Below are 23,531 nucleotides of genomic sequence, written 5' to 3' on the forward strand. Positions count from 1 at the left end.
CTCTGAACGAACCCATTTTTAAACATCCAAGATTTCGACAACTACTGCACCCCCTACCCATATCATTGACCCCAACGGCAATGTGACCATAGTGCTACGAAATCCGAACGCCCCTTTCGCACGAGGGGAAGAGCCACTCAGTGAGCCACGGAACGAGAACCATTTCCGTATCCAAGTCTCCGGGGAGCGTCTAAGGCTGTGTTCTTTAGAATTCAACAAACCCCTCACCGAAGGCTGGCTGGGGTGAAACAGGTATATAAAACCCGGCCCCGTTAAGATAGCTGCCGAAGGCTGGGATATAGAGGCACTGTTGATTATTCTTCGTGTGATACATGAACAATACGATGACATCCCACAAGAGCTCTCCCTTGAGATGCTCGCCAAAGTCGCCGTCGTACTTCATTACTACGGATGCAGGGAACTTATGGTTGCATTTACGGAGACCTGGATGAAGGCCTTGGACAAAGACATCGCTGAGACTTATTGTCGAGACCTGATGTTGTGGGTCTGGGTAACCTGGTGCTTCCGCGAGCCTTCCAAATTTAGACTATCAACAGCGATTGCCATGTCATCGAGTGAAGGGTTGATAGACGGTTGGGGGCTTCCGATCCCCGAGAAAATTATCGGTAAGAGGTACTGAAACTCTACATTGTTTCATCTTTTAATAAACTCTCAGAATCAATGAATGAAGACAGACACAAGTTCATCGAGAAGCAAGTCTCGAAAGTCTATTCAGTCTTCGAGGACTTCACTTCAGGCCGCCATCGGGGGTGCAGTTCTGAGTGCCAAAGTAGGGTGATTGGAACTCTGACACGGTATATGAAAGACATGCATATACTTGACCCACGGCCTACAGCCCCTTATCAGGGACTGAATTTCAAAGGTCTCACGAATCAGATCACGTCGTGCAAGTCCCCAGAGTGGCCTAATCCGATGAAGAAGAATACGACATTCGCCCGCTATTGCGAGAACTCATGTTTCTTATCCGACTTTGGGTCTTTGACTAAATATATTCCCGGGCTCGACTTGCCCACTTTGATTAAGCAAGGATATCACTCCTAGCTTCTCATGTCAGCAATTTGTTTATTTTCTCGACGCTATCGCTGAGAAACTAGACAAGTTCACAGTTCTATTTCCTTCACAAAATTGGCCTGTCATTGGTTTTTACTTTTCACAAATAACATAACTCAATCCACTTTGTTAGTGCTTATTGCTTTAACCGAAGAAGGGGATCTGAAGGGGAGATAGAACCCCTCTAGAATGTGTAGACCCAAAACGATATGGTATCGCATCTATCTGGAGAACAGACGGAGAGGAATACGCCTGTCCCAAGAGAATGTATGTTCAGACTGTACGGAGTAGGTCTGAATCAAGTACTCCAACTTTAGGTGCTTGACAGAATCCTTTGAAGTGCTTGGTTGAGCCTTTTAAAAGGCTTTGTTAAACACTTCAAAAGTCCTTGCCAGAATCCTTTCAACGGCGCTTAACTTCTTTACTGGCGTAGCTATAAAAGATTCCTTGACCTACATGCTTGTAGAAATCCCTGTACACTTTAGCTACTAGATAAGATCCCCGAAAACATGCTAATCTGCCAAGTTCAATTTGATGCATACTAAATAAACACTACTAATTAAACCTGTACTTCATGTAGTAGGTTAATTTGGTGGTTAGGCGGTAGCCGGAAGAGCAAAAAGAAGCGGACAAAAAAGTGACTAGACTGGGGCTCGATCCCAGGACCTTATGCGTGTGAAGCATACGTGATAACCAACTACACCATCCAGCCGACTTGGTATGAGTCTTGGTTCACAGGTTTGCACTGTATACAAACTATGGATAATCATGGTGTAAATATTGTAAAGAATCTACCAGGGGGCGATGTTCGTTGATTTTTATTAGGGATAGGATATGTTCATATACAATGTATTTTCATGAAATGTATCTATATATATATATGTACAAAGAACAAAGATTTTGTTTGTGGAGGACATCAAGCCCATTTACCCAACAGGGCCATTAACAAAGATCCCAGACAGAGGAGGCCGAAGGCGGCCAGGACAATGTGGATCGGGGCTTTGCGCATCGAGGTGCTAAACATGAATTCGTGCGCGAGGAGCTCCACCAAGGCGGTGTAGATGAGAATACCGGCGGAAATGGAGTCGAAGACACCGCTGACGATCAACGTCGTGGCGCCGTCAGAGGCATAGGAATTGCGCACACCCAGACCGATTGCGATGGAGATCGGGGTGGAGATGCCGTAGCCGAGACCTAGGAGGTAAGGGGTCCATTTTTTGGACTTGGGCCAAGGGACCGTAGCCAGACGGGAGCCTAGACCCATACCTTCGAAGGTTTGGTGGAAGACGAGGACGACGTAGAGGGTGACGAATTCTGAGCCGGTGGTTGCCAGGGTCAATCCGATGAAAATGGAGTGGAAGATGATTCCGAACTCTAGAATGAAGATGGAGGTTAATTGAGCCATGTATTCCTCCAGATCGGAATGTTTCTTCCCGTGCTCGATGTCGTGGTGTTCGCGGGAGTGGCCGAGATGGTCCTCTCCTGGCATGTGGCCCTTCAAGTCCACTGATTCAGCTGGAGATGGGGAGACGGAATGCTCCATCTCCACGTGGTGGTGGTCGTCTTCTTCATCGTCATGAGCGTGGCCGTGTCCGAAACGTGCGAATCGCATGACCATTAGCTCCACGAAGAATAAGACGACAATTGTCATGAGGACAATGCCCTCGACCCATGAGTATTCTGTGATTGGGCCCGTCAGGCAGGAATCCGTTAGCGCCTCTTCTGCCGGTGCCAGAAGATGGATGAATGCCGTGGCAATAATGACACCGGAGCCAAAGTATTTGGCAATGAAGAAGGCGCATTTTGCAATTTTGGAGTCCTTGAACCCCCGGGCCATGACAGGGAACAGAGCTCCGCATGCTGAACCAATGAGGATGACAAAGATTGAAGAGATACGCAGGCCCATGCGGCCGTCGAAGTCATTGCCGGATTCACAAGAGTCCCTTGCGACCAGGGTATGAAGAGGCTCCATTATTTCCACCATATATTTATCTAATCCGCCTGTCGTTTGCCGCTGAGATGGCACGGGCCGCCCGGATACTAGGTAGGGATGATCGAGACGACGTCTGACAGGGTTCCGACCCAATGGCAGTGCAGAATGGTGTGACAGGAGGATGGCGGAAGCAAGGCACGTGGAGGAGGAATGCAATGGTCGAAATTGCTGGAGGGAGTCGTCTGCAAGGTCCTCCGCTCTTAAATTGGGATCGTGTGTGCGTCTGGTCGTTCAGTCAAGTCGACCGTCCCCAAGGTCCTTAAGGCTGGTCCACGTCAAAGACGCCGGCGATGGTTGGCGTTGCACGGTGTTGAGGACCTTGGTGGCTCGCGTGGGGGTCCAGATAACGATCGCTTAGCAGCCAATTCCGACACTGCAGAGTCACGCTCAATTAACCAACAACCCGTCCACCCAAGAACATAAAGAACTCAGGAAAATGAGAAGAGAATTGAATAACACAGAAGGAAGACCCGGACTTAAACCGAGAAAGGCCTCCATCGTGGCGGACGACTGAGACTTGGTTCCGTTCCGGGTAAGGCGCGAGGTTGCATCAAATGGGGACCTTGGAGGAAAGCGGCGGTTCATCTCAAGAGTTTTCGAATTCGTGAGGACCTTGGGGACGCTGCCCCTCCTTTGCCGTCCCTGTCATTGGTTCGGTCCGATAGGGGGCGGGGCCTTTGACGTGATTGATTCGGGCCGGAACCCTGTTGATCCGGCGCCTTTGATTTCCTATGCCTAACATTGGTTCTCTGAGGGCGGTGATGCGGGCGGAGGAATCAAGTTTGGCAGAATAACAAGGATGCTCAGCGTTGATCAAGACTATGCTCAGCGACAACCCAGACAGGAGACTGCGCAACAGGATATGAGCATGCTTCGTCACCACAGGCTGCCGAGAAATACACAATGATACTATATCCGATCCAGATCTACGACTTACAGACCAGACAGATAGACTCCGAAAGGAAGGCGGAGCAGCAGCATGATCGATGACGCCTACAATAGCCAAGCGGAGCACGTCGAATGCGTTACCACGGCTAAAGAATACACTCATGAAGATTAATATACAGGCTTTCTTCGAATCTCGAACCTCGAACCGAAACCGTTGCCATTGATTGGCTGAAAGCACAAAACATTTATCGCCGATGAGGTCGTACGTGGAAGCTAGACAAATTCTTGTCCTCGATCTTAACTGCGATCAGCTGTCCGACGTTGAGTCATTGAGTAGTCAGCTTGGCGTCTGGAACAACTAGCACTGCGACTCACGATCTGCTTACTTCGATGCTGACTGTGTGGTGGAACATATTCTTGGTTGGCATGGGCATTCCGCAGGGGTTTTACTCGTATCAGCGACACGCCAAGGTGTTGTGGGTATCATGAACTGACATCTAGCATGATGCAATGGTTCGGCGAACTTCTTTATACTCAAGATCGACTGTCTCTTGCTGGGATGAACACCGACGCGATCGTCTGGAAGTTGCTCTGAACACTATTCAGGTCCGCGCTGATATGAAACTACAGCTACCTGGGTATCAACAGACGTGAAGGCACTGGAAGGCCATTAAGTATGCCATGTCTCTTCTCAGGCTGGCCTTCTCCATGAGACTGATTGATATATTGGTCCCAGGCTGTATCCTGAATCGTTCTAGATGTTGGACCCTTTCACGCGTGCTAGCATCTACCCGTGTGGCAACTAAAGAACATCTAGCATCTACACATCGCCGACTAATATCTCGTGGGATAGTGTTGCCAACTGTGATGTCTATCGACATCTCATCCGTCAGGCTGGCGCTTATGGGGAATGGCGATGAAGCGGGGTATTAACACAACGAAGCGCCGGAGATATAAGCGCCGAGCGGGCTCAGAAGGCTGTCCGAGGCGAGAGTAGCCTCGCCACTAATTCATATCAACTTTTTTGCAGCTTCTATTAATCTGGCCGCTAGATCCTACCTGGAATTATATCCGAGTCAATATACAGCACCCATGCAGCATCATTGGACGAAATGTTTCAGTGCACAAGTATCAAAGAGATACCTTCCGAAGCGATCACAGTAGCGATATTCTGCACCCTGGCATTCGAGGCAGTCGCAATCAAGTACATCTTTGACGAAGAGTTTACATGTCATCCAACATGCATAGGTCCAAAGAACTATATCTATTCCTTCGGACGTATCGGGAACCACAATATTATCCTCACCAGACCCCATCGCATCGGACCCGTCAAGGCCGCCCATTGTGCAGCGACAGTCAGACAGCAATTCCCAAACGTACAATTCGCTCTGAGCATCGGCACCGGAGGCGGTATTCCACGTCCTCCAAGACACGATATCCGTCTAGGCGATATCGTCATCGGCATTCCAGGCGACAACCACCCCGGCATCCTCGAGTACGACTTTGGCAAATACGAACAAGACCGATTCGTGCTCAAAGCATGTGCCAACAAACCCCCATCAATCCTAATCAGCGCAGACGGATCTCTAGAAGAAGACGAGATAATGGAAAGAAGTCCACTGAGCAATGTCTTGAAAAACTTAACTGCGCGGCCTAAATATGCGCGTCCAGGCAACAAGGACATCTTATATGATGCAGTATTTCACCACATCAATAAAGGAGACGATTGCAGTGGCTGCGAAGCGTCCACTGAGAGAAAACACGTATCTCGACCCATGCGTCCTCACCACCAGCCCTATGTTCACCGCGGCCTTATTCTCTCTGGAAACGGCGTGGTCAAGGACCCGCAGGTTCGAGATCGTCTACGGCGGGGGCATGACGATGCGGTCTGCTTTGAGATGGAAGCAGCAGGAATTGTGGATGAAATTCCTTGTTTAGTTGTGCGTGGTATATGCAACTATGCCGATACGCATAAGCGGGACGCATGGCGTTATTATGCTGCGGCGGCAGCAGCAGCTTATGGCAAGGTTATTTTGCGCAAAATTGACGGATCGGATATGCGACAGAGTAGTGCTGTAGGCTTTTGGTTAGGTGTGGTGATGGGAGGAATAGGAGCAGTCTTGATTGGATTAGGGTAAGAGACCTCCTACACTATTTTGAGAGTTTGAGAAAGCTAACCGTGTCAAGATTTCTCTCAGGAAGATTCCTTTGAAGCAAATATCCCGCTCAGGTCGATTGATTGTTTCTGAAGAAGCTGCTTCCAGGTCATCTGTTGACATATCTGGGGAACCCGAATCCAGACATTGCCTGTCGCTACAGGGTAACCGTCTGATAACGCCCATCCAGCTGTTGCGCCGGATGTCGTTCTCCAATTCCCGAAAGGATAATTTTCTTCACCGCAGCCTACTCAAGAGAAAAGAACTCAAACCATATGCCACCTTCCGGTCCACTAATATCGTTTATACTGCGAGATCCCGGTGATATCACCTCCATGTAGGTCCGGAGTAGAATCTACCATTGATGTGATTAGCCAATCTGACGCCGTATCAATCAATCGACCAATCTTCATCCCGGCAGTCTCTACTCCAGACCCATAAACATCTCCATCTCATCGTAATCATCGGACAGGAAAGACATAGTACAAGCTTCGATGAAATCTACTATGTATGATACCAATAATCTGATTTACTGCAAGTCCAGATGCCAAAGTGTCGAATGCATTATCTTCACTTCACTTCACTTCCCACCACATAAATAACCCCATCTACCCCATAACCACATCTCCATCCTACAACACATAACCACCATCCAATTCCCAAACCCCCACGTAACCTTAACCATCACCTCGAAATACAATCCAAAACGGTCGCAACCTTCATCAATCTCAACCCCTCTATCCCACTACACATCCAACTCGAAGACCCCCCAACCTTCGGCCCCTGCATAACCTTCTGGAGTTTAGGGAGTCGTTGGAAGGATATCCCGATGGAACGGAGTATCGGATTGTGTTGTATAGGATGAAGGGAAAGGGTTGAGGGGGATTGCTTGGGGGAGTGAGTACTCTCACTAGTCTTATGGATGGGTGGGGGTAGAATTTGTCTTGGGTATAATGTTGAGTTCTTAGGAGAGGAAGATTGTTTTATGTATCCGATGTTGGTCGATTTGAGGGTGGGTGGGTTGGTGTATGTCTGGCTTGCGGAGGGGAGGGTTTGTTTTGGGTCCCATGTATCATACATTATCCAAGATCTCCGTATAGGACAAAGGAAGACGGGTATGGTTTGTTTTGCGTCGAAGAGCAAATTCCTGTAACTAAGCTACAAGCTTTCAGGTTTTTTTTTTTGTAATGTTTGGTAGACAAATGACATTTTGCTTGCTGGACTTGGTAGCTCTCGATGTATTCTCTAGGCCCAGAAGGCTAGTCTTTTATTAGATAGACAAATTTCGTACTCTAGAATAGATAATATAGATGAAGGATGTAGATGGACCCTTGGAATAATCTCTCTAGTGGTAAGATACTATATACTCGTTTTGTATATGCTTGTGCTTTTTCACTTTTCTCATTATTTCTGTTTTGGTTTAGGGAATTGATGTCTCTCGTCTTTCCAGGCGACTGTATTGACACAGTAGCTGTTGAGGAAGTAGTTATAAGAAATCATATAATGAAGCAAAATATCTATCTATCAGCAGATAGGAAACTAAGAAGCCAATAGGCTGTTATCATACAAAAACATGATATATCCAAACAAACACAAAAGCCGGAAGCTTATATCTTCGCCGACCTAGCAGGAGCAAAGTTCGAGCCCATCCCCTCACTAATAGACTCCACAATATCATCCACACTATTTATTATCCAAGTGTTACCCTCATCACTAGCCAACCACTTGGCTCCCTCCTCACTCTCCACATCATTCACCCACGTGCCGTCCTCCACGGCCTTTCGCAATCCAAACACATGTGAGGTCACCTGGGGACCCACACCCGTCTGTGCACGAAGACAAGACACAGCCACAATCGACGTCGCGAGTCTGCCTACATTCGCACCGGTGCTCCGCGCAGGGTCCGAGAGCAGAGCACCGTAGTTGAAGTTTAGGATGTGAACTGGCAGGTCGGGATGCGAGTCCCCTAGCTTATTGTAAAGTTTTGTCTCGAAGGGCCGGTAGATCGAGTCCCAGAGGTTCTGGCCCCTGGTGCAGATCTCGTGGATGTTGTCTTGGGTGGGTGTGCGGGTTGGGGTTTGTGATAGTTGAGAACTGATGGACTCAGGAAGACTGGCTTTGAAGGCGTTGAGACAGTTGATGGTTCGTGGGATGCCGTTGAAGCTGATGCATTTGAGACCGACTTCGCGCATGAATTCGGCGGTTGCGATGCTTTCTTTGGGGGATTGGGAGGTGCTGGCTAGTTGGAAGAGTTCGGAGAGGGATTCGGGGGAGTTCATGGTCATTGTGGTTGCTGTCTATAAAGCAGAGATATTGTTAGATATGATGTCTGATGATGTTAGCTGGGTATGGACTCACCGATAGAGCTAGCCATGATGGTTGGGAGAGGTTCTGTGATTGTGCGCTTTGCTGGATGTTCTTGTACACAGACTGGATGTTGCGCGGAGCAGGCACGGTGTTGGGGCGTGCTGCAGGGGCGTTGATTAGCGCCTTGAGGTTGTGGGATAGCTTGGACATCTTTCTTCGCTTGCTCCTGTATGCCTGTGACTTCATGGGTGTGAGGAATGAGGCGGAGCGGATCGTGGATGCCGAGGAGCTTGTCTTATCTACGGCCTCGGCTTCCAGAACTGGCCCCGATCGCTGCCGCAGGCCCGTCGGGAGCTGATTGGCCGCCACTGCATGGCGGGGTCGGAGCGGGATAACCTCTTCCGGGAGTATGGCAGAGAGAGTATCTTCCCTGTTACATGGCTATCACGTTAGATGGAATGAATTCATATGCGGAGCGAATAACAAAGTGTAGCCCTGCAAGGATGCAGAGGAGTTCTAATGGATGTGACCAGCTGCATGTTGATCTTGCAGCGGTACCATGTTCACCAGCCAAGCTTCAGCTATATTCTGAAGAAAATGAAGACTCGGTTACGGTAACTGTCTTTTCTGGAGAGGATATTCTTTCCATCTATCGCATATGAACTGTTGATCACATCAGATGTTATGTAGGCTTCATCTGGTTGCATATGTTTGACAAGGCACACCTGCATAAGAACTGCCTTCCCCGATGTTGATTGGGCATAAAGGGAACAGAATTTGTGGGTCTAGAAGACCATTGCTTAGCAGGGATGCATCCATTTTGCCTGAATGCCACCGTGAAGCTCAATGCACTAGCCTGCTTCGGGATAAGTGTGGACCTTGCATGCATTGTACTTCTGTGAGCCACCCGTTTCCTAAGATAGACGGCTGGCGCTCGGTCTTTATGCCTGACATCTATATCTGCAAGAAGTTGAAGCTAGGATCACCATATGCTTGGCTTCCACGACCGTGCGAATCATTGAATGGAACGCAAAACGGGATCCTTCCAAGCTAGCAGCAGACCAGATAGCAACCATGTCCCACATCATCAGTTTTTGGGAATCGTCTCAGTGTTGATAGAAAACGGGCCGCCGAAGATAAAAGGCCCTGTCCTGGGGATGACTTGAAGCGACCGTAGGGCAATGATGCTTAGGGCTTTGATGGCCCCTGATTGATACTATCCTCGCAGTCATGGTATGGTGACAATGCCAATTGAGTTAATGATCATACTAGAGCGATCGAGGTGTGAAATTTGGGATGACGCCCATGGTGCGAGATGAGCACCTCGATATTCCTGCGAAAACGTTCACTGGATCCACATCCAGGCCCATTTCGCCAATCGCTTATCTGCAGATGAACCACGCCCACCAGAAGGATTATCGTGCAGGCGTCTGGTATCGCAGGATCCCTAGCTCAATAACGAATGTAAATTCTGATCATCTCTCGGATCCGACGACTCCATCAATGGCGGAATTCACGACAACATTCAAGCCTTATTATTAAGGCTGGCCATGTTGCGCCGAGATTGGGCTCATATTGGCAGTTTGTTTCACTATTCTATTTTGGACCATCGGGTATTCACAGGGTTCTGGCAGGGCAAATAACCATCCAATATGTTGGGACACATGTTACACAAGCGTCGCCATCTTGGAGGTGGCTTACACTTCATCAGATGGAATGGACTCCTGAAACACCGACCGAGAAATGTCGATGCTGATTTATTTTGCTCTGGATAATTTGTGAGCCCATCGTGGAACTCAAAAAATGTATCAAAAGCACTGACCTCAATAGAGAAAGTGAGGCTTCTAAATTCAGACGGTTCTTCAATTGGTGGGTCGAGGTAGCGATCATCCGGATCCGCTGTGCCAATCAACGGCGGCAGGGATCCAGTAGCGTTAGCCAGGGTGGGTTCAAGTTGCGCCACGAGCACGTCCACGTATATGGACAAAAGCCATGTCCAATGGCGCGACCGCAAGTCCGTCGGATGTTTTTGGGGCAATGATGGCTCGGATGAGGTGGCTAGTTGCGACCAGACCGCCCTTTGACCACGACACGCCCAACTCCCACACGCGTCCCCCTCTGCTTTAATTCTCATGAACGAGAGTCCCGGCCGGTGCAAAGGGGAGGGTGGTCAGTTGGTCCTTTGTGGACGTACGCCGTAATGATGCCATTCATTCCACTGCTGTTCGTCCTGGCGAGTCTAACTTTGCTTTTTTCACGACGTAAACACAAGGCCATCGAAGGCGCAGAGCCCCGGGTGGTCGTCAAGGGTCACACATACTCTGATAGTGTGGAAGAGACTGAGCTTCAGCCTCTACCGCGAAAGAAAGTTGAGAATGTTCGAAATGCTTGTATCATTGGGGCCGGACATGTGGGTAAGGATGGGTCTTCTGCAAGAACTTAAGAGGAGTACTAATTGTCGGTCAGGTGCATTGACGGCAGCCGTGCTCGCCTCTCAAAATCCTCATGTCCAGTTCTGCGTGGTTGACAACGATGCGGCTCTCATCGCGGCCTGGAACTCTGATCGCCTCCCGGTGTTCGAGCCAGGGCTGGACGAGCTGCTGTTTGAAGAGGCGCCAGGACTCGATTTGGATGCGGCAGCTGTTACAGAGCAGTCGATTGAGAGCGTCCAACCCCGAAAACGGAAATTGGCAAACTTGACATTCTCGACAAGTGTCCACGCGGGCGTGGTCGCAGCAGACTTGATCTTCCTTTGTGCAGAAACATCGTCGACCATAACGGTGGGACATACATCCAAGAATGACAATCAATCGCTAATAGTGAGACAGATTGATGAAAAAGAGCGTCTGGACCTGTCACAGTTAGAGTATGCCATCCGAGCAATTGCCCAAGTATCAACTGGCCACAAGATTATTGTCCAAAAGAGCACAGCACCTTGTGGCGTCGTCCAACGGATGAAAAAGATCGTGAGCAGCCATCCATATGGGCAATATACATACTAACAGACGCAGTTGCGCAAATCTGCGTCCCCATCGGCCTCATTCGATGTGTTATCCAACCCCGACTTTCTTGTCCCGGGCACTGCCCTCCACGACCTTCTTTACCCTCCGCGAGTCATCATCGGCCACATTTTCTCCGAAGACATGTCTCCTGAAGCCCTGAAAGCACTTAAGCAGCTATACATTCCTTGGATCCCCGAAGAGCGCATCATCACCATGGATGCATGGTCTTCCGAACTCGGTAAAATAGCCGCGAACGCATTCCTCGCCCAGCAGATCAGCAGTCTTCACTCACTAAGTGCCATCTGCGAGTCAACCAACGCCAACATCAACCACATCACCCAGACCCTGGGACTACCGCAGCGAGTCGGCTTTGGCTTTGGCAGTTCACACCTGCAGACTGAGGTTCTCTGCCTGGTCTATCTTGCTCGCGAGCTAGGATTGCAGCAAGTTGCAGAGTACTGGCGAGCCGTCCTTCGCATGAACGATTCCCACAATCGACGCATTGCCAAGCGAGTGTTGTCGCAGTTATCCGGCGATCTCACAGAGCAAAAGATTGCGATTTTGGGATTCACCCCGAAGGAGAACAACAGCCAGTACTCCGTGGCACTGGGTCTGATCCGAGACCTGACGAGCAACGGGGTGCAAGTGAGCATCCATGACCCATTTATTCCTGCAGACCAGCTAGAGAATACGTTGCGTGTGAGCAATGCGTCTCTCGAGACTGTTACAGTCGCTGAGTCAGTGGAGGCGGCATGTGCGGGATGCAGTGCTGTTGTTCTTCATACGGACTGGGAGACATTCGGGCATGAAAAGGTCCGATGGCAGGGTATTGCAAGTCAGATGCAGAGCCCGAAGGTGTTTTTGGATCCTTATGGCGTCTTTGATCAGTTCAAGATGCAGCAATGGGGATTCAAGATGTTGCAAGTGGGTGTGAGACAGGCGGAAACGCAGTGATGACCGTTATGCTATTGTACTTTTTATGACCATGTTCTTTTGTTTATTGTGGCTTTGGCGGGCGGCGCATGTGAGAGGTCCACAGGTGTTCTTGTGATCAAGGGCATCGCGTGATTTTGTTAGTCTTGAGTGTGAGCGTTATGGTAAGCGATATAGCGATGTTGCTGATATAGGTTATAATGACTGAGCGTTGTTTTCGCTGTTCAACAAAAATGTGGCCGAATGTCAGAGTAGGGGAGTACGTGCCTTGTAATCCGGATAGATTGGTATCGTGTGAGGTGAAGACGCCCTTACAAACATCGAATATGTCTCGTACCGTGTCAACTGATTATGAGTACCTTGTTCCACCGAATGCCATTTGTGTCTCTGGAAGAGCGATACAAAACCATGGCTTACATATGCACAAGCCCGTGGTTCCGAGATTCCATGGGGAAGCACCCGCAAAACCGTTGAGGAAGCCTCGAGGCATTTTCCCGAGATGACGTCTATGGCCTGCTGCTCAATGAAAGGTGTCACTGGCTTCTCACATAGCTGACTATCGGGAAGCTGACTTACCACCCCTGTGACGATATTATAGGCAACCCGTATTTTGAGCCGATATCAATATCCCAGAATGTTTCGGAGGGAGGTGTTGGGTATGCGTCACCTATAAGCAAATGATAAAACTAGAAATCAGCAGAGTTTCCTTGTGAAGCCTTCTTCAATCACCGGAAAGAACCTCCCTGAAACCATGAAGAGAGTTCAATTCAATAGCCATATAGAATATTCAGGCTTTTAGAATATCATAGACATGACTTTTGAAACTTCCAAGAATGTAGGGGAAGTTCGTGAATAGTAAAAGTGAGCGTTGCATCTACCGAAGCTGAAGCTCCGCAGATGCGGAGGAAGAGAACCGAGATGGCTCCGGATGGCAAATCCGGGATCCCACGTAATGTATATATGGATTTCGATACGATTCACCTATAGCAAAGGTAGTACAGATGCTTTAGACTAACCACCCTTACTCCTGGGTCAAGAATCAATGAGGAACTTGCGTTAGACTCAGCCAGAGATGAGATATTGAAGAGTGCAACCTGGTAGCTGTTAATGTTAGCAACCAAAATATTATACAAGGGAAATAACGAAACGAACATCAGATCTCAAGCCAATAATGGGAATAAACTAAAGCAAAGCAATGCCTCTTCCCGTCAAAGCGGGGTAATCAAAGTACCCCATCCAACCACCCCATCTCCCCACACCCATACCTTGACCACAAACTCAACATCCACCACCCAACACCACAACCACCATCATGCCCACAAAAACCATCATCATAATCGGCATAACTGGCAATCAAGGCCACTCCATCGCGCAGCGCTTCCTTCGCGACCCAACCTACCATATCCGCGGCATAACCCGGAACCCATCATCCCCGACAGCCCAAGCCCTCTACGCCCAAGGCATTGAGCTCATCCCCGCCGATCTCGACGACCCCCAAACCCTCATCCCCGCATTCAAAGACGCAAACCTTATCTTCAGCGTAACCAACTACTGGGAACCGTTCTTCCGGCCGGACGGTCGCCAAAAGGCCATTGAATTGGGCATTTCATGTCGGAGATACGCATACGAGGTGGAACTCCAACAGGGGAAGAATATTGCCGACGCGGCGGCAACGACCGTTGATTCTCTCGACGAGAACGGGTTTATTGTTTCAACGTTGAGTCATGCGGGACGGTGTAGTGGGGGGAGATTGACCGAGGTGTATCATTTTGATGCTAAGGCGGAGGTGTTTCCGGATTATGTGAGGGAGAAGTATCCCGAGTTGGCGGGGAAGATGTCGTGTGTGCAGACGGGGTATTTTGTGGGGAGTTATCGGTTGGTTCCGGGGGCTTATTTCGCGAAGGTGGGTTATCGAAAACTTTGTGTGCTCTGCAGCTGACTTGTTTTAGAACGTCACGGATGAAGGGAAAGTTGGGTATGAGATGACGTTCACGACGGCACCGGATGCAGTGGTTCCTCATTTGGATGTTCAGGCTGATATGGGGAATTTTGTGTATGCGGTGGCGAAGATGCCCCCCGGGAAGAGTTATATGGCGTGTGGGACGAGGTGTAGTTGGTCGGAGTATATGAGGTTGTGGGGGGAGGTCAATGGGGTTCCTGCCCGATATCGACAGATTACTTTAAAGGAGTTGATGGAGAGGACTCCTGATCGGGAGTTTGGACGGGAGGTGGGGGATATGTTTACTTATTCGACGGATCCGGGATATGATGGTGGTGATGAGGGGTTGTTGATGGCGAGGGATATAGAGAATGTGAGTGTCGTGGGTTATGAGGGGAGTGATGTGGCTGCTGATGTGTGCATAGGCTGGGGTTGAATGTCCGATGACGAGTTTGGAGGAGTGGATGAAGAAGGAGGATTGGTCGTCTGTTTTGGGGAAATGATGGGGTGGGGTAGTTGATACTCATGATGCTATTCGTGGATGATGTTACTATAAGCTTTTTTAAGAGTTGGTGGTCGGTTTGGGGTGGTACTGGATGTTGCCCGATGTTTGAAGAACCCAGTGAGGTATCTCAATGGAGACACGGCGGGAGAAGGAATTAGGGAAGGCATTGAGTTAAACGTCAAGTAAAACGGTGAACATTTTATCTCTTCAACTATGACAACCAAGCGATCAATTATTCAATGTCCAGTGCAAAGCAATATTATTCCCACTTATCCGACCGGCATGGGTGCCACGGGTATCTGACATTCCAAGTGCGACGAAACTCCTCAGCCTTCTTTCCCTCCAACCCCCATGCTGATATCACTTCTTCTCCCAGACGATACTTCCACTCCGTGGTAATGATCAGGTGGCCATGTCCCGTCAGGTCGTCACGTTCAAATCTCAAGCATTCACGGGACACATCGGACTCCGTACAGAATGAGGACTCCAAAAGTCGTAGACGGGGCATCTGGTGCGCCGCTTTACCCATGGCCTGGTAGAGCGTGTCCACCTCGGTACTCTGTATGAGCCCTCGCTGACCGTACCAACGACCAGCAGAATATGGATTCCTCCAGGCGGCCCACATCTGCCGTGCGAGTTCGGCGCATCCTACAACCTTCAATGGGTCATTATGAATCATCCAAGTTCCTATGTAAGCATTAGTCAATGATTGAATGGAAAAGAGGTGCTCAATTTTCTCGGAAGGGCAAAAGAACAGCAAAATTTACCGTCGGCGTTGAGGGGAGGTATATCAAGGACTTTGATTACTTCAAGTTTTGGCCAGTATGGAGTATCGGTATCGTTTTCTCCTGATGGCCAAAAGAGGGCGCTGCTAATCCGGACGTTATGGAGTCGGAGCTCTCGTAGCTGTGTGCTAAATTTGCGCAGTGCGATTGAGTGATTATCCAGCTTATCGGAACCCATTAGGCAGTTGATTGAATTGCCAGTGGGATTGTAGCAGTGCCTTTGGCTGAAGCAGCTGGTATATCTAAATGTTTCCACAGAGCGCGGTACCTGAGCCAGATGCTTCGCGGTATCTACATTTCAGCAGAAGCGAGTTAGTCCAGACTGACAGGCACAGAACGACATTTGGAGGGAAACGAATCAGGCAAAAAAGTACCCTCTCTTAGATCGGATAGAGCTTTGTGAAAAGTGTCTTCCCAGACAAAGTTGATGAATGAGACATCATTCACATTCGGTAGGATATTCACAATCTGGAGGACTGCGGATGGCCAAATGAAAAGTGGCGTTATCTTAGAGATCTGAAGCGATGTGATGCATCGTGGTTTAGGGAACCTTTTGAGGTTCTTCGCAGTCAGATAAAACATCATCGGGTGCCGTCCGGCAACGTAAAGATGTTTCATATCGTATAGGCTGACATTATTACCTGCTTCACGGCCATAGAAGGGTAAAGAAACCGGTTCACATTCAGAAAGGATCAGCTCGAGGCCAGGATTTTGTCTGTCCCAGGAATGCAAAACCTGGAATAAGGGGAGGAGGGAGATACAGAACTGCTGAGTATGACAAGCGACAAGCTTTTTTGCCCGGTCCCAGAAATGATCATGGAATGTCTGTTCAATCTGAGACGTGCTCACTTGGACCTCCCAGAGAATATGTCGAATGTATCCAACTCTGGCATGCCGCGCGGGACTCCCTCTCGTGTATTCGGCGAGCTTGGCCGTGGAGTCAGCTTTTAAGAGGAGGACCCATTCCCAAATAATATGCTCCACAACTACCTGCCACTTCCTTGAAATAGTAGAATATAAGGCAAGGTTGGGGGAATCCCAAGGCCCGGACGCATAAAACGGTTTTCTTTCTGGATCTTGGCTGTACGCTAGATAGGAGGCAATCTTGCAAAGGATTTCATAGGGTAGAAGATCCATTGTTCTGACATGTAGTGAACTGCAGGTGGTCTGTCCTCAGATAATTGACGGGTTCAAATAAGGATCAACCGAAGAGTTGGGGAGGGTTATGTTGTCTCCTAGAGAGGGAGGTCTGCGAAACATTTGTGGAACATACCGTTGAAAGAGGCAGCCTCCGGGCTGGTAGGATTGCAAGTAAGGTGAGACAGAACTTTCTTTGTCATTGCTTATGGTTCATAAACAAAGCATACGCGTAGGATCTAGGAACCAGATGAAGCTACATGTCCGCGTAGCATGTCAATATCGAGTACATACCTTGTATTTAATTCAGCGATATCCCTTTCCAGAGCTGTAAAGAAACTAGGCTCCTGAAAGGATGACATCAGATTCATTCCCATCATCTGACCACCGATGGTGCATATGTTGTACGCCGATGGCCGACGGAGGCCCGACGGGATCCACGGATTCGTTCGGATGCGTCCCTCTCCCCGCACGGAATTGATGCTAATTGTCCAATCCACGGCCTTTAGCCCCTGCATTTGTTGTTGGGCTATGTTAGCCCTGTGACTACGTGCATAGCACGCTGATAATAGTGGTGGGTCTATGCCATGGATGGGATCAACAGAATCCAATCTTACGGCGGAGGGACCCAAGCGGCACGGCTACTAGTAAGTAGTATTATCTTTCTTCCCTTTTATTATCTCCTTCTTCCCTCTTCACCTCCTCCATGTTCAAGCAATATTCCAATCTAGTTCCTATTATCCATCATGTCTCTCCTCCCCAGCGTTCCCTCCACTGATCAAATCCTTCCTCTCATGCAGGACATCATCAACCAACTCACCAATACGCGCAAATCCATCCTACAAACCATCACTCCCACAACCGCCACCTTCACCAACACCCTCATCCCACTGGCAGAGGTGGAAAATGCCGTCCAAGGACAACTGGCCATGATCGACATGTTGCAGTACGGCGCACCGTCGCGCGCCACGCAGGATGCCGTCCACACAGCCCTCGGTCTCTACTCCAACGCGCGTGCGGAGTGGATCGCCGACGCGGATTTCTTTCACCTCCTGCAGGCCGTCCGTGACAAGCAGGAGGATTTCGATGCACTGGATGCGGAATCCCAGCACTTGCTCGAGCGGGAGTTATTAGAATATCGAATGGCGGGACATGGGGTGTTGGGTGGAGAGGAAGTGGAGGAGTTCTTGCGCGAGGGGACAGGAATCGCGGAGGTGGAGAGAAAGTTCCAAGAAAATCTATCGAGGGAGAATGGAGGGGTCTGGCTTACCCGCGACGAGCTGGAAGGGCTTCCTGCGAGTGAGCTGGAGAAGTGGACGTCAGAGGGGGGTCACATTGATGACAGGCTATTCGTGCCCTTTGCCAATGGAGGCACGATCGCGGTTTTGACCCATGCCCGTCATTTGGAGACCCGCAAGAAGATGTTCTTGGCTGACAATCGGAAATTAAAGGAGAACCAGCCTCTGTTCGAAGATATCATCCAGCGACGGGCACGGCAGGCTCATCGATTGCACTATTCCACCCATACGGAGTTTCGGTTGCAGCGACGCATGGTGAAGGACTCGGAATGGCTGCGCGGGTTTCTAACGGAACTCAAAACAACGCTGGGATCTCGGGGTAAAGATGAGATTGCGGTGTTACAGCGACGGAGGCTGGAGGACCTGCGAGAGAAGGGATATGATCCCGATCGTCCGGAGCAGGGGTTTCCGCCATGGGATAAATTGTACTACGCGCGGTTGGTGGAACAGGAGGCTGCTATTGACCAACTCCAGCTATCGCAGTTCTTCCCCCTCGAACAAACCGCCAGAGGAATGTTAGGAATCTTCGCGTCGGTACTAGGCCTCCGGTTCGATCCTGTCAAAGCTGAGAAGGAGGGCCTTTGGCATGAGTCTGTCCGCGTATTCTCGGTCTGGGAGAGTACGCCAAGTGAGCAGTTCATTGGGTATCTCTACTTTGATTTGCTATGGAGGGAGAACAAGTATCGTGGCAACCAGAGCGTGAATCTCCAATGTGTATGCCTCACCCTCCTAATGCGCATGCTCAACCCGACCTGATAGATTGATGTCAGGGATACCTCCGGCCAGATGGCACTCGGCAATACCCGGCCACCAGTCTAATGTGTTCCTTCCCAACTCCGACCCCCTCAAGCTGTGCCTTGCTCAAACACCACCAAGTCGTGACTCTCTTCCATGGTAAGCCAGATTACACCACCTGGAAAGCCCCCTAACATCACACAGAAATGGGCCATGGAATCCACGATCTCCTCGCACAAACAAAGTATGTCCGCTTTCATGGCTACCGACTCCCTCCTGATTTCGGAGAGATGCCGAGCATGATGCTCGAGAACTGGTGCTGGATGAAAGAGGTTCTACAGGGCCTCAGCGGCCACTACACTACCCTGGATCCGAATTACTTGATTGAGTGGCGCAAACAACATCCCGGCGCACCCGATCCGCCAAATAAGATTCCAGAGGACTTGGTCGATCGCCTGATCAAGCACCGTTACCTGAACCGAGGCCTGTATCACCTGTACCAGCTGTATGTCTCCCTAGGTGTGCACGAAGACATGCTAATATCTCTCAATAGTTCAATCTCCATTTTCGACCTAGAAATACACAGTCTCCACACGGAAGCAGAGATTGCCAACCTAAACGTGCAGAAACTCTGGTATGACCTCCGCGAAGAGATCGAAGGCATGGACTTTTCCGACTGCCGAGATGGATATGCCTTTGGCACGTTCAGTCATCTGACGGCAGGCTACGACGTGTGTTACTATGCCTATTTGTGGTATGTTTCTTCACGTTGTGCAATTCATGCCTCTGCTAACATAGCAAAGCTGCACCGCAATGGCCCAGGATGTCTTTATTTCCGTATTCGCTGCCGATCCGTTCCAAAAAGACAAGTGGGAGAAATACCGTCGCGAGATTCTGCAATACGGCGGCAGCCAGCAGGACTTACTCCAGATGCTGGAGAATTTCTTGGGCTGTCCTCCGAATATGGGCGCCCTGGTGGCAGCTTTGGAACGAGCAGAGAGCCAGCATTAGTGCGTCTTTTGGATATGATCTCCCACACATCAAGATAATCTTCCTAGATCACCAAACATCTAACCCATAACAACATCTCACCTGTAAACCTCCCTAAACCATTCACATCAGTATATCCCACCCTTTTGCTAAGCTTGGTATCAAACCGCTGACTCAGCTCACGTCATCCAGTACTAACTACTACTAGTAGTTAACCTCGCAAGCACTACCTAATCAATCCAAAGGATCACCCACCATGTGGATCAGCCAGTCCTAATAAAACTTCCCTGATTGGAGACTTTAATCCCCTCCCAGATCGCAAAAGGTTAGTGTCCCAACGGTCGGTGAAATGGCCCGCAGATCGAGATGCAATGACAGGGACGGGATCATCGGGATGCCGTCGGATCCGAATGGTGGGGGTCAGGATTCATAGGGTGGTGGTGATGCATGAGCTAGTATCTGCTAATGCCTAATCGATCCGCTTGGGGTTGTTTATAAATCGTACATGACCCGCGTCGCGTCCGCCACGGGATGATTTTTCTCTGGGTATGTGTTGGGTTCAAGATGGATTCTCACAGCTCGTTTTGGGGTGCGACGACTTCGAATGCCAAGTTAGTATACCACCACCCCTTGGTTTAGGTCTGAGATTGCTAATTAGTAAAGCTTTTGTGAGGAGGTAGGTGGTATAGATTCAACGTGGGGTATGATTGGGGTTGATATTAATTCTTCTCTTCCGGAAATAGGATTATCTAGTGACGAGATATATTGCCGAGTTCATTAATACTCTGACGAATCTTGTCTATGGTGCGTTGCGATTCTATATTGTGACGGAAGAAACTAACGAAGAGGCAGTGTTCTATGCGATCTATGGCATCAGCTATCTCCGACGAAAATCAAATACCGATGTCTCCCGTGTTCTCCCATATTGGGGGCTGATGGGCGTTGGTATAGCTTCCGCGGCTTTTCATATGAACCTTAAGTATCATACCCAGATGAGTGAGTTTTCTTCCGGTGGGGTTTGGGTTGGGGTGTATTGTTAATGGTTCGAGGTGTAGTGGATGATGTGTCTATGCTTCTTACGACGACACCTGTCCTCCATCGCGTCATGACTGTCAATGCTTCTCGCAGGACATCAGTACTTGTGGGGGTACTCCTTAGCTTGAGTTTGTTAGGCCTCGTTGCCGTCCATGTGATCACGGATGAGTTGATTCTACATTCTGTGGCTTTTGTGGTTAGTGTGACTGTCATCGGGGTCCGTACGATGCAGCTTATTACTACCCGGACGCCAAAGGATTCAGCGGCACGGAGGCAGGTTTGGGGGATGGTGCGGTTTGGTGCTGGTATGATATCACTCTGTTTAGATATAGATGATCCTAACTCGATATAGTTATTTTCGAGCTAGGATTCGCCGTTTGGCTGGCCGATGGGTGGATATGTGGGTTGCTGAGAAGCACACGACATGCAATCGGTCTGCCGTGGGCTTTTCTGCTGGAACTTCATGGATGGTATGTTATTGTTGTGTTATTTTATCCCTTGAAGAAAAGCTAATGGTGTATGACAGGTGGCATATCTTCACTGGAGTCGGCGCGTACATCTTCATCGCGGTGGTGGATCATTTGCTGTGCAGTGAGGACCCTGAAGATATCCAAGGGTCATTCGCCTGGCCTGCACCCTGGGCAGCGCAATCTATGTTTGCAGGAAAGGGGTCCTCAGCAGGCGTAAAATCCGGGTCCAAGTCGGACTGAAGGAGCAGATCATGTGGATGGTTCATGTATGCAAGATCGACCCCACATGGGGAAGCCCGCAGGGAAGAATATTCTTCCAATCGTTTACAGATAGCGACGCTGAATTAGCTTTCGGTAGTTGCAGACCCCACATCTGCACGTATTGCCGAAGCCCCACATTTTAGTTCCAAAGTGTGGGAGCTTTTGCCATCCAGGGACCTAAAAGAATGTCCAGAATTATTCTCTCTAAACACACAACCTCTCAAGACATCATGGCCAACCAATTGCTTAGTGCTCCGCCCTTCAGGGCCGAACATATGGGGTCCTTGCTCCGTCCGGACAACCTGCTTGCTGTTCGTGAGAAGATCCGTGACACAGGCATCTCTGAAGAAGCTGCCGGTTTGCACGCCGTGGAGGAGGAGACTGTCCGTGATGTGGTCAAGTTGCAGCAGGAGCTGGGCTACAAGGCCGTCACCTCCGGAGAGTACAACCGGACTCGTTTCTGGGGACAAATGTGGGATGAGTTCGAGGGTATGATGTCATCGTTTGGATTGTTGCCACTGCTAACAGGTACCAGGAACAATTCGTTTGCAAGACGCCGAGGCTTCGATGTTCAGACTCTACCACCCCGACGTGGTCAGTCTGATCGAAAAAGACCGTAAGGTCATGCCCGGCGACTCGGTGATCGCTGGGTCCAAGCTCTCCTGGAACCCAGAGAAGTCGCTGTCGAACATGCACGAGCTGAAGCTGGTCCAGCAGGCTCTGCCCGAGAGCGAGTGGGGCAACATCAAGCTGACTATGATCACTCCCGCGTGGTTCCACATGCGTTACAAGCAGGGTAAGGCTTATACGCCCGAGGCTTACGCCAACGACACAGAGTACTTCCAAGATGTGACCAAGGTGTATCAGGCCGAGCTGGATGCACTTTACAAGGCTGGGTTGAGAAACGTCCAGTTTGACGACCCCGGCATGGCGTACTTCTGCTCCAAGGAGTTCCGCCAGGGCTGGGAAGACGACAAGGACAACACCGGCACCGTCGAGGATCTGCTGGATGCCTACATCCAGCTGTACAACGACTGCCTGAGCAAGATCCCTGCCGACATGCACACCGGTATTCATTTGTGCCGGGGCAACTTCATCGGTGGTCGACACTTTGCGGAAGGATCGTACGATATCATTGCCAAGGAGCTGTTTGAGAACCTGAATATGAACACCTTCTACCTCGAGTACGACACGGAGCGGGCAGGTGGCTTCGAGCCGCTCAAGTTTCTGCCCAAGAACAAGAACGTCGTTGTTGGTGTCATTAGCACCAAGCTTCGGGAGCTGGAGGACAAGGAAGCCATGAAGGAGCGTATCTACAAGGCCGCTGATTTCGTGAGCGCCGGCAGTGGGGAGACGCGCGAGGAGGCACTGAACCGGATCTGCATCAGTCCTCAGTGCGGATTCAGCACCCACGAAAGTGGATATCCTCTCAGCGTGGAAGATGAGAAGAACAAGCTTGCTTTGACCCGGCAGATTGCAGATGAAATCTGGGGACAACCCTAAGCGAAGGGTTGAGTTGAGATGATTAATTTCTGGCGTTTCAACATGACGGAAATATGATGATGTGAAATGACATGTATTCAACAGACGTACCATATCAGTTACAACCATGATGATGTATATATGAAGTTGTGGAGAGTTTATCCAGAGACAACTGACCTTTTGCTCTGTAGCTCGTTTTACCGTGCCATTAAGTAACCTGCTGTGAATGCCGTGTGTTGCTAATTGGGTGGAAATATTCAAATGGGCGATGAATTCGCCGTTAGGCCAGACGTGCAAGGTCAACACAGCTGAAGTATCGCTGTTTCTGCAGATATGATCTTGAAGAGAGTACCTGCTGGATCTTGAAGGTCTATCGAAGGTAGCTGTCGAAAGTGGTACCAGCCAGAGCAAATATACTTTTGAGACTCGGCGTGTCCCTGAGCTCAACGTAGAGGCTGACAAATCTGGGGCTGTAATGGAGGTATTGGTGGGAAATCCTAGAGACCGAGAGAAAAGGTTACTAGAGGTGGGGACGTCAATCCAA

The 23,531-nt window shown here is 49.6% G+C and overlaps 12 protein-coding genes and 1 non-coding gene across 13 annotated transcripts; 8 read left to right on the forward strand and 5 right to left on the reverse strand.

Moving 5' to 3' along the window:
• Window positions 1-253: 253 nt before the first annotated feature.
• Window positions 254-1,062, forward strand: BO94DRAFT_456440 (uncharacterized protein; the record flags this gene model as incomplete). The annotated part of the gene is made up of 2 exons (XM_025607701.1): window positions 254-626; window positions 677-1,062. Coding segments are annotated over 2 exons (759 nt in total), but the record flags the coding sequence as incomplete, so codon positions are not given.
• A 647-nt stretch (window positions 1,063-1,709) lies between these two features.
• On the reverse strand, window positions 1,710-1,783 carry BO94DRAFT_t71. Its single transcript has one exon. It is a non-coding gene; the product is annotated as a tRNA-Val (tRNA).
• Window positions 1,784-1,987: 204 nt separating this feature from the next.
• On the reverse strand, window positions 1,988-3,043 carry zrfB (low-affinity Zn(2+) transporter ZRT2; the record flags this gene model as incomplete). The annotated part of the gene is made up of 1 exon (XM_025613085.1): window positions 1,988-3,043. One exon carries the CDS (start codon window positions 3,041-3,043, stop codon window positions 1,988-1,990), a length of 1,056 nt encoding a protein of 351 aa, XP_025471763.1.
• A 1,545-nt stretch (window positions 3,044-4,588) lies between these two features.
• On the forward strand, window positions 4,589-6,367 carry BO94DRAFT_215874 (5'-methylthioadenosine/S-adenosylhomocysteine nucleosidase family protein). Its single transcript, XM_025606190.1, has 3 exons — window positions 4,589-4,635; window positions 4,689-6,086; window positions 6,140-6,367. Exons 2-3 carry the CDS (start codon window positions 5,065-5,067, stop codon window positions 6,162-6,164), a joined length of 1,047 nt encoding a protein of 348 aa, XP_025471764.1. The 5' UTR covers window positions 4,589-4,635; window positions 4,689-5,064; the 3' UTR covers window positions 6,165-6,367.
• A 1,229-nt stretch (window positions 6,368-7,596) lies between these two features.
• On the reverse strand, window positions 7,597-8,662 carry BO94DRAFT_530890 (uncharacterized protein). The gene is made up of 2 exons (XM_025610775.1): window positions 8,467-8,662; window positions 7,597-8,405 (listed from the first exon to the last, which is right to left on the reverse strand). Exons 1-2 carry the CDS (start codon window positions 8,623-8,625, stop codon window positions 7,716-7,718), a joined length of 849 nt encoding a protein of 282 aa, XP_025471765.1. The 5' UTR covers window positions 8,626-8,662; the 3' UTR covers window positions 7,597-7,715.
• Window positions 8,663-9,590: 928 nt separating this feature from the next.
• BO94DRAFT_215891 (uncharacterized protein) lies at window positions 9,591-10,039 on the forward strand. The gene has a single exon (XM_025606191.1). The coding sequence runs from the start codon at window positions 9,712-9,714 to the stop codon at window positions 9,955-9,957; it is 246 nt and encodes an 81-aa protein (XP_025471766.1). The 5' UTR covers window positions 9,591-9,711; the 3' UTR covers window positions 9,958-10,039.
• BO94DRAFT_215907 (uncharacterized protein) lies at window positions 10,040-10,713 on the reverse strand. Its single transcript, XM_025606192.1, has 2 exons — window positions 10,238-10,713; window positions 10,040-10,182 (listed from the first exon to the last, which is right to left on the reverse strand). The coding sequence occupies exons 1-2, from the start codon at window positions 10,547-10,549 to the stop codon at window positions 10,123-10,125; spliced, it is 372 nt and encodes a 123-aa protein (XP_025471767.1). The 5' UTR covers window positions 10,550-10,713; the 3' UTR covers window positions 10,040-10,122.
• ugd2 (putative UDP-glucose dehydrogenase Ugd1) lies at window positions 10,503-12,371 on the forward strand (the record flags this gene model as incomplete). Its single annotated transcript, XM_025609639.1, has 5 exons — window positions 10,503-10,829; window positions 10,882-11,017; window positions 11,081-11,195; window positions 11,244-11,381; window positions 11,427-12,371. The coding sequence occupies exons 1-5, from the start codon at window positions 10,616-10,618 to the stop codon at window positions 12,369-12,371; spliced, it is 1,548 nt and encodes a 515-aa protein (XP_025471768.1). The 5' UTR covers window positions 10,503-10,615.
• Window positions 12,372-13,608: 1,237 nt separating this feature from the next.
• On the forward strand, window positions 13,609-15,032 carry BO94DRAFT_530897 (NAD(P)-binding protein). Its single transcript, XM_025610776.1, has 3 exons — window positions 13,609-14,253; window positions 14,300-14,662; window positions 14,715-15,032. Exons 1-3 carry the CDS (start codon window positions 13,663-13,665, stop codon window positions 14,790-14,792), a joined length of 1,032 nt encoding a protein of 343 aa, XP_025471769.1. The 5' UTR covers window positions 13,609-13,662; the 3' UTR covers window positions 14,793-15,032.
• On the reverse strand, window positions 14,935-17,061 carry BO94DRAFT_216000 (uncharacterized protein). The gene is made up of 4 exons (XM_025606193.1): window positions 16,853-17,061; window positions 15,954-16,746; window positions 15,562-15,870; window positions 14,935-15,481 (listed from the first exon to the last, which is right to left on the reverse strand). The coding sequence occupies exons 2-4, from the start codon at window positions 16,714-16,716 to the stop codon at window positions 15,054-15,056; spliced, it is 1,500 nt and encodes a 499-aa protein (XP_025471770.1). The 5' UTR covers window positions 16,717-16,746; window positions 16,853-17,061; the 3' UTR covers window positions 14,935-15,053.
• A 357-nt stretch (window positions 17,062-17,418) lies between these two features.
• BO94DRAFT_530898 (M3 family metallopeptidase) lies at window positions 17,419-19,965 on the forward strand. Its single transcript, XM_025610777.1, has 5 exons — window positions 17,419-18,728; window positions 18,785-18,908; window positions 18,954-19,254; window positions 19,303-19,503; window positions 19,553-19,965. Exons 1-5 carry the CDS (start codon window positions 17,463-17,465, stop codon window positions 19,758-19,760), a joined length of 2,100 nt encoding a protein of 699 aa, XP_025471771.1. The 5' UTR covers window positions 17,419-17,462; the 3' UTR covers window positions 19,761-19,965.
• A 338-nt stretch (window positions 19,966-20,303) lies between these two features.
• Window positions 20,304-21,484, forward strand: BO94DRAFT_455958 (ceramidase; the record flags this gene model as incomplete). The annotated part of the gene is made up of 7 exons (XM_025607682.1): window positions 20,304-20,350; window positions 20,403-20,415; window positions 20,483-20,543; window positions 20,592-20,735; window positions 20,795-21,079; window positions 21,127-21,244; window positions 21,301-21,484. The coding sequence occupies 7 exons, from the start codon at window positions 20,304-20,306 to the stop codon at window positions 21,482-21,484; spliced, it is 852 nt and encodes a 283-aa protein (XP_025471772.1).
• A 251-nt stretch (window positions 21,485-21,735) lies between these two features.
• Window positions 21,736-23,008, forward strand: BO94DRAFT_581360 (cobalamin-independent methionine synthase II family protein; the record flags this gene model as incomplete). Its single annotated transcript, XM_025615398.1, has 2 exons — window positions 21,736-21,994; window positions 22,041-23,008. 2 exons carry the CDS (start codon window positions 21,736-21,738, stop codon window positions 23,006-23,008), a joined length of 1,227 nt encoding a protein of 408 aa, XP_025471773.1.
• Window positions 23,009-23,531: the final 523 nt, after the last annotated feature.

Source organism: Aspergillus sclerotioniger (assembly GCF_003184525.1).
Source record: "Aspergillus sclerotioniger CBS 115572 chromosome Unknown BO94scaffold_3, whole genome shotgun sequence".
In the NCBI taxonomy this organism is placed as follows: Eukaryota; Fungi; Ascomycota; class Eurotiomycetes; order Eurotiales; family Aspergillaceae; genus Aspergillus; species Aspergillus sclerotioniger.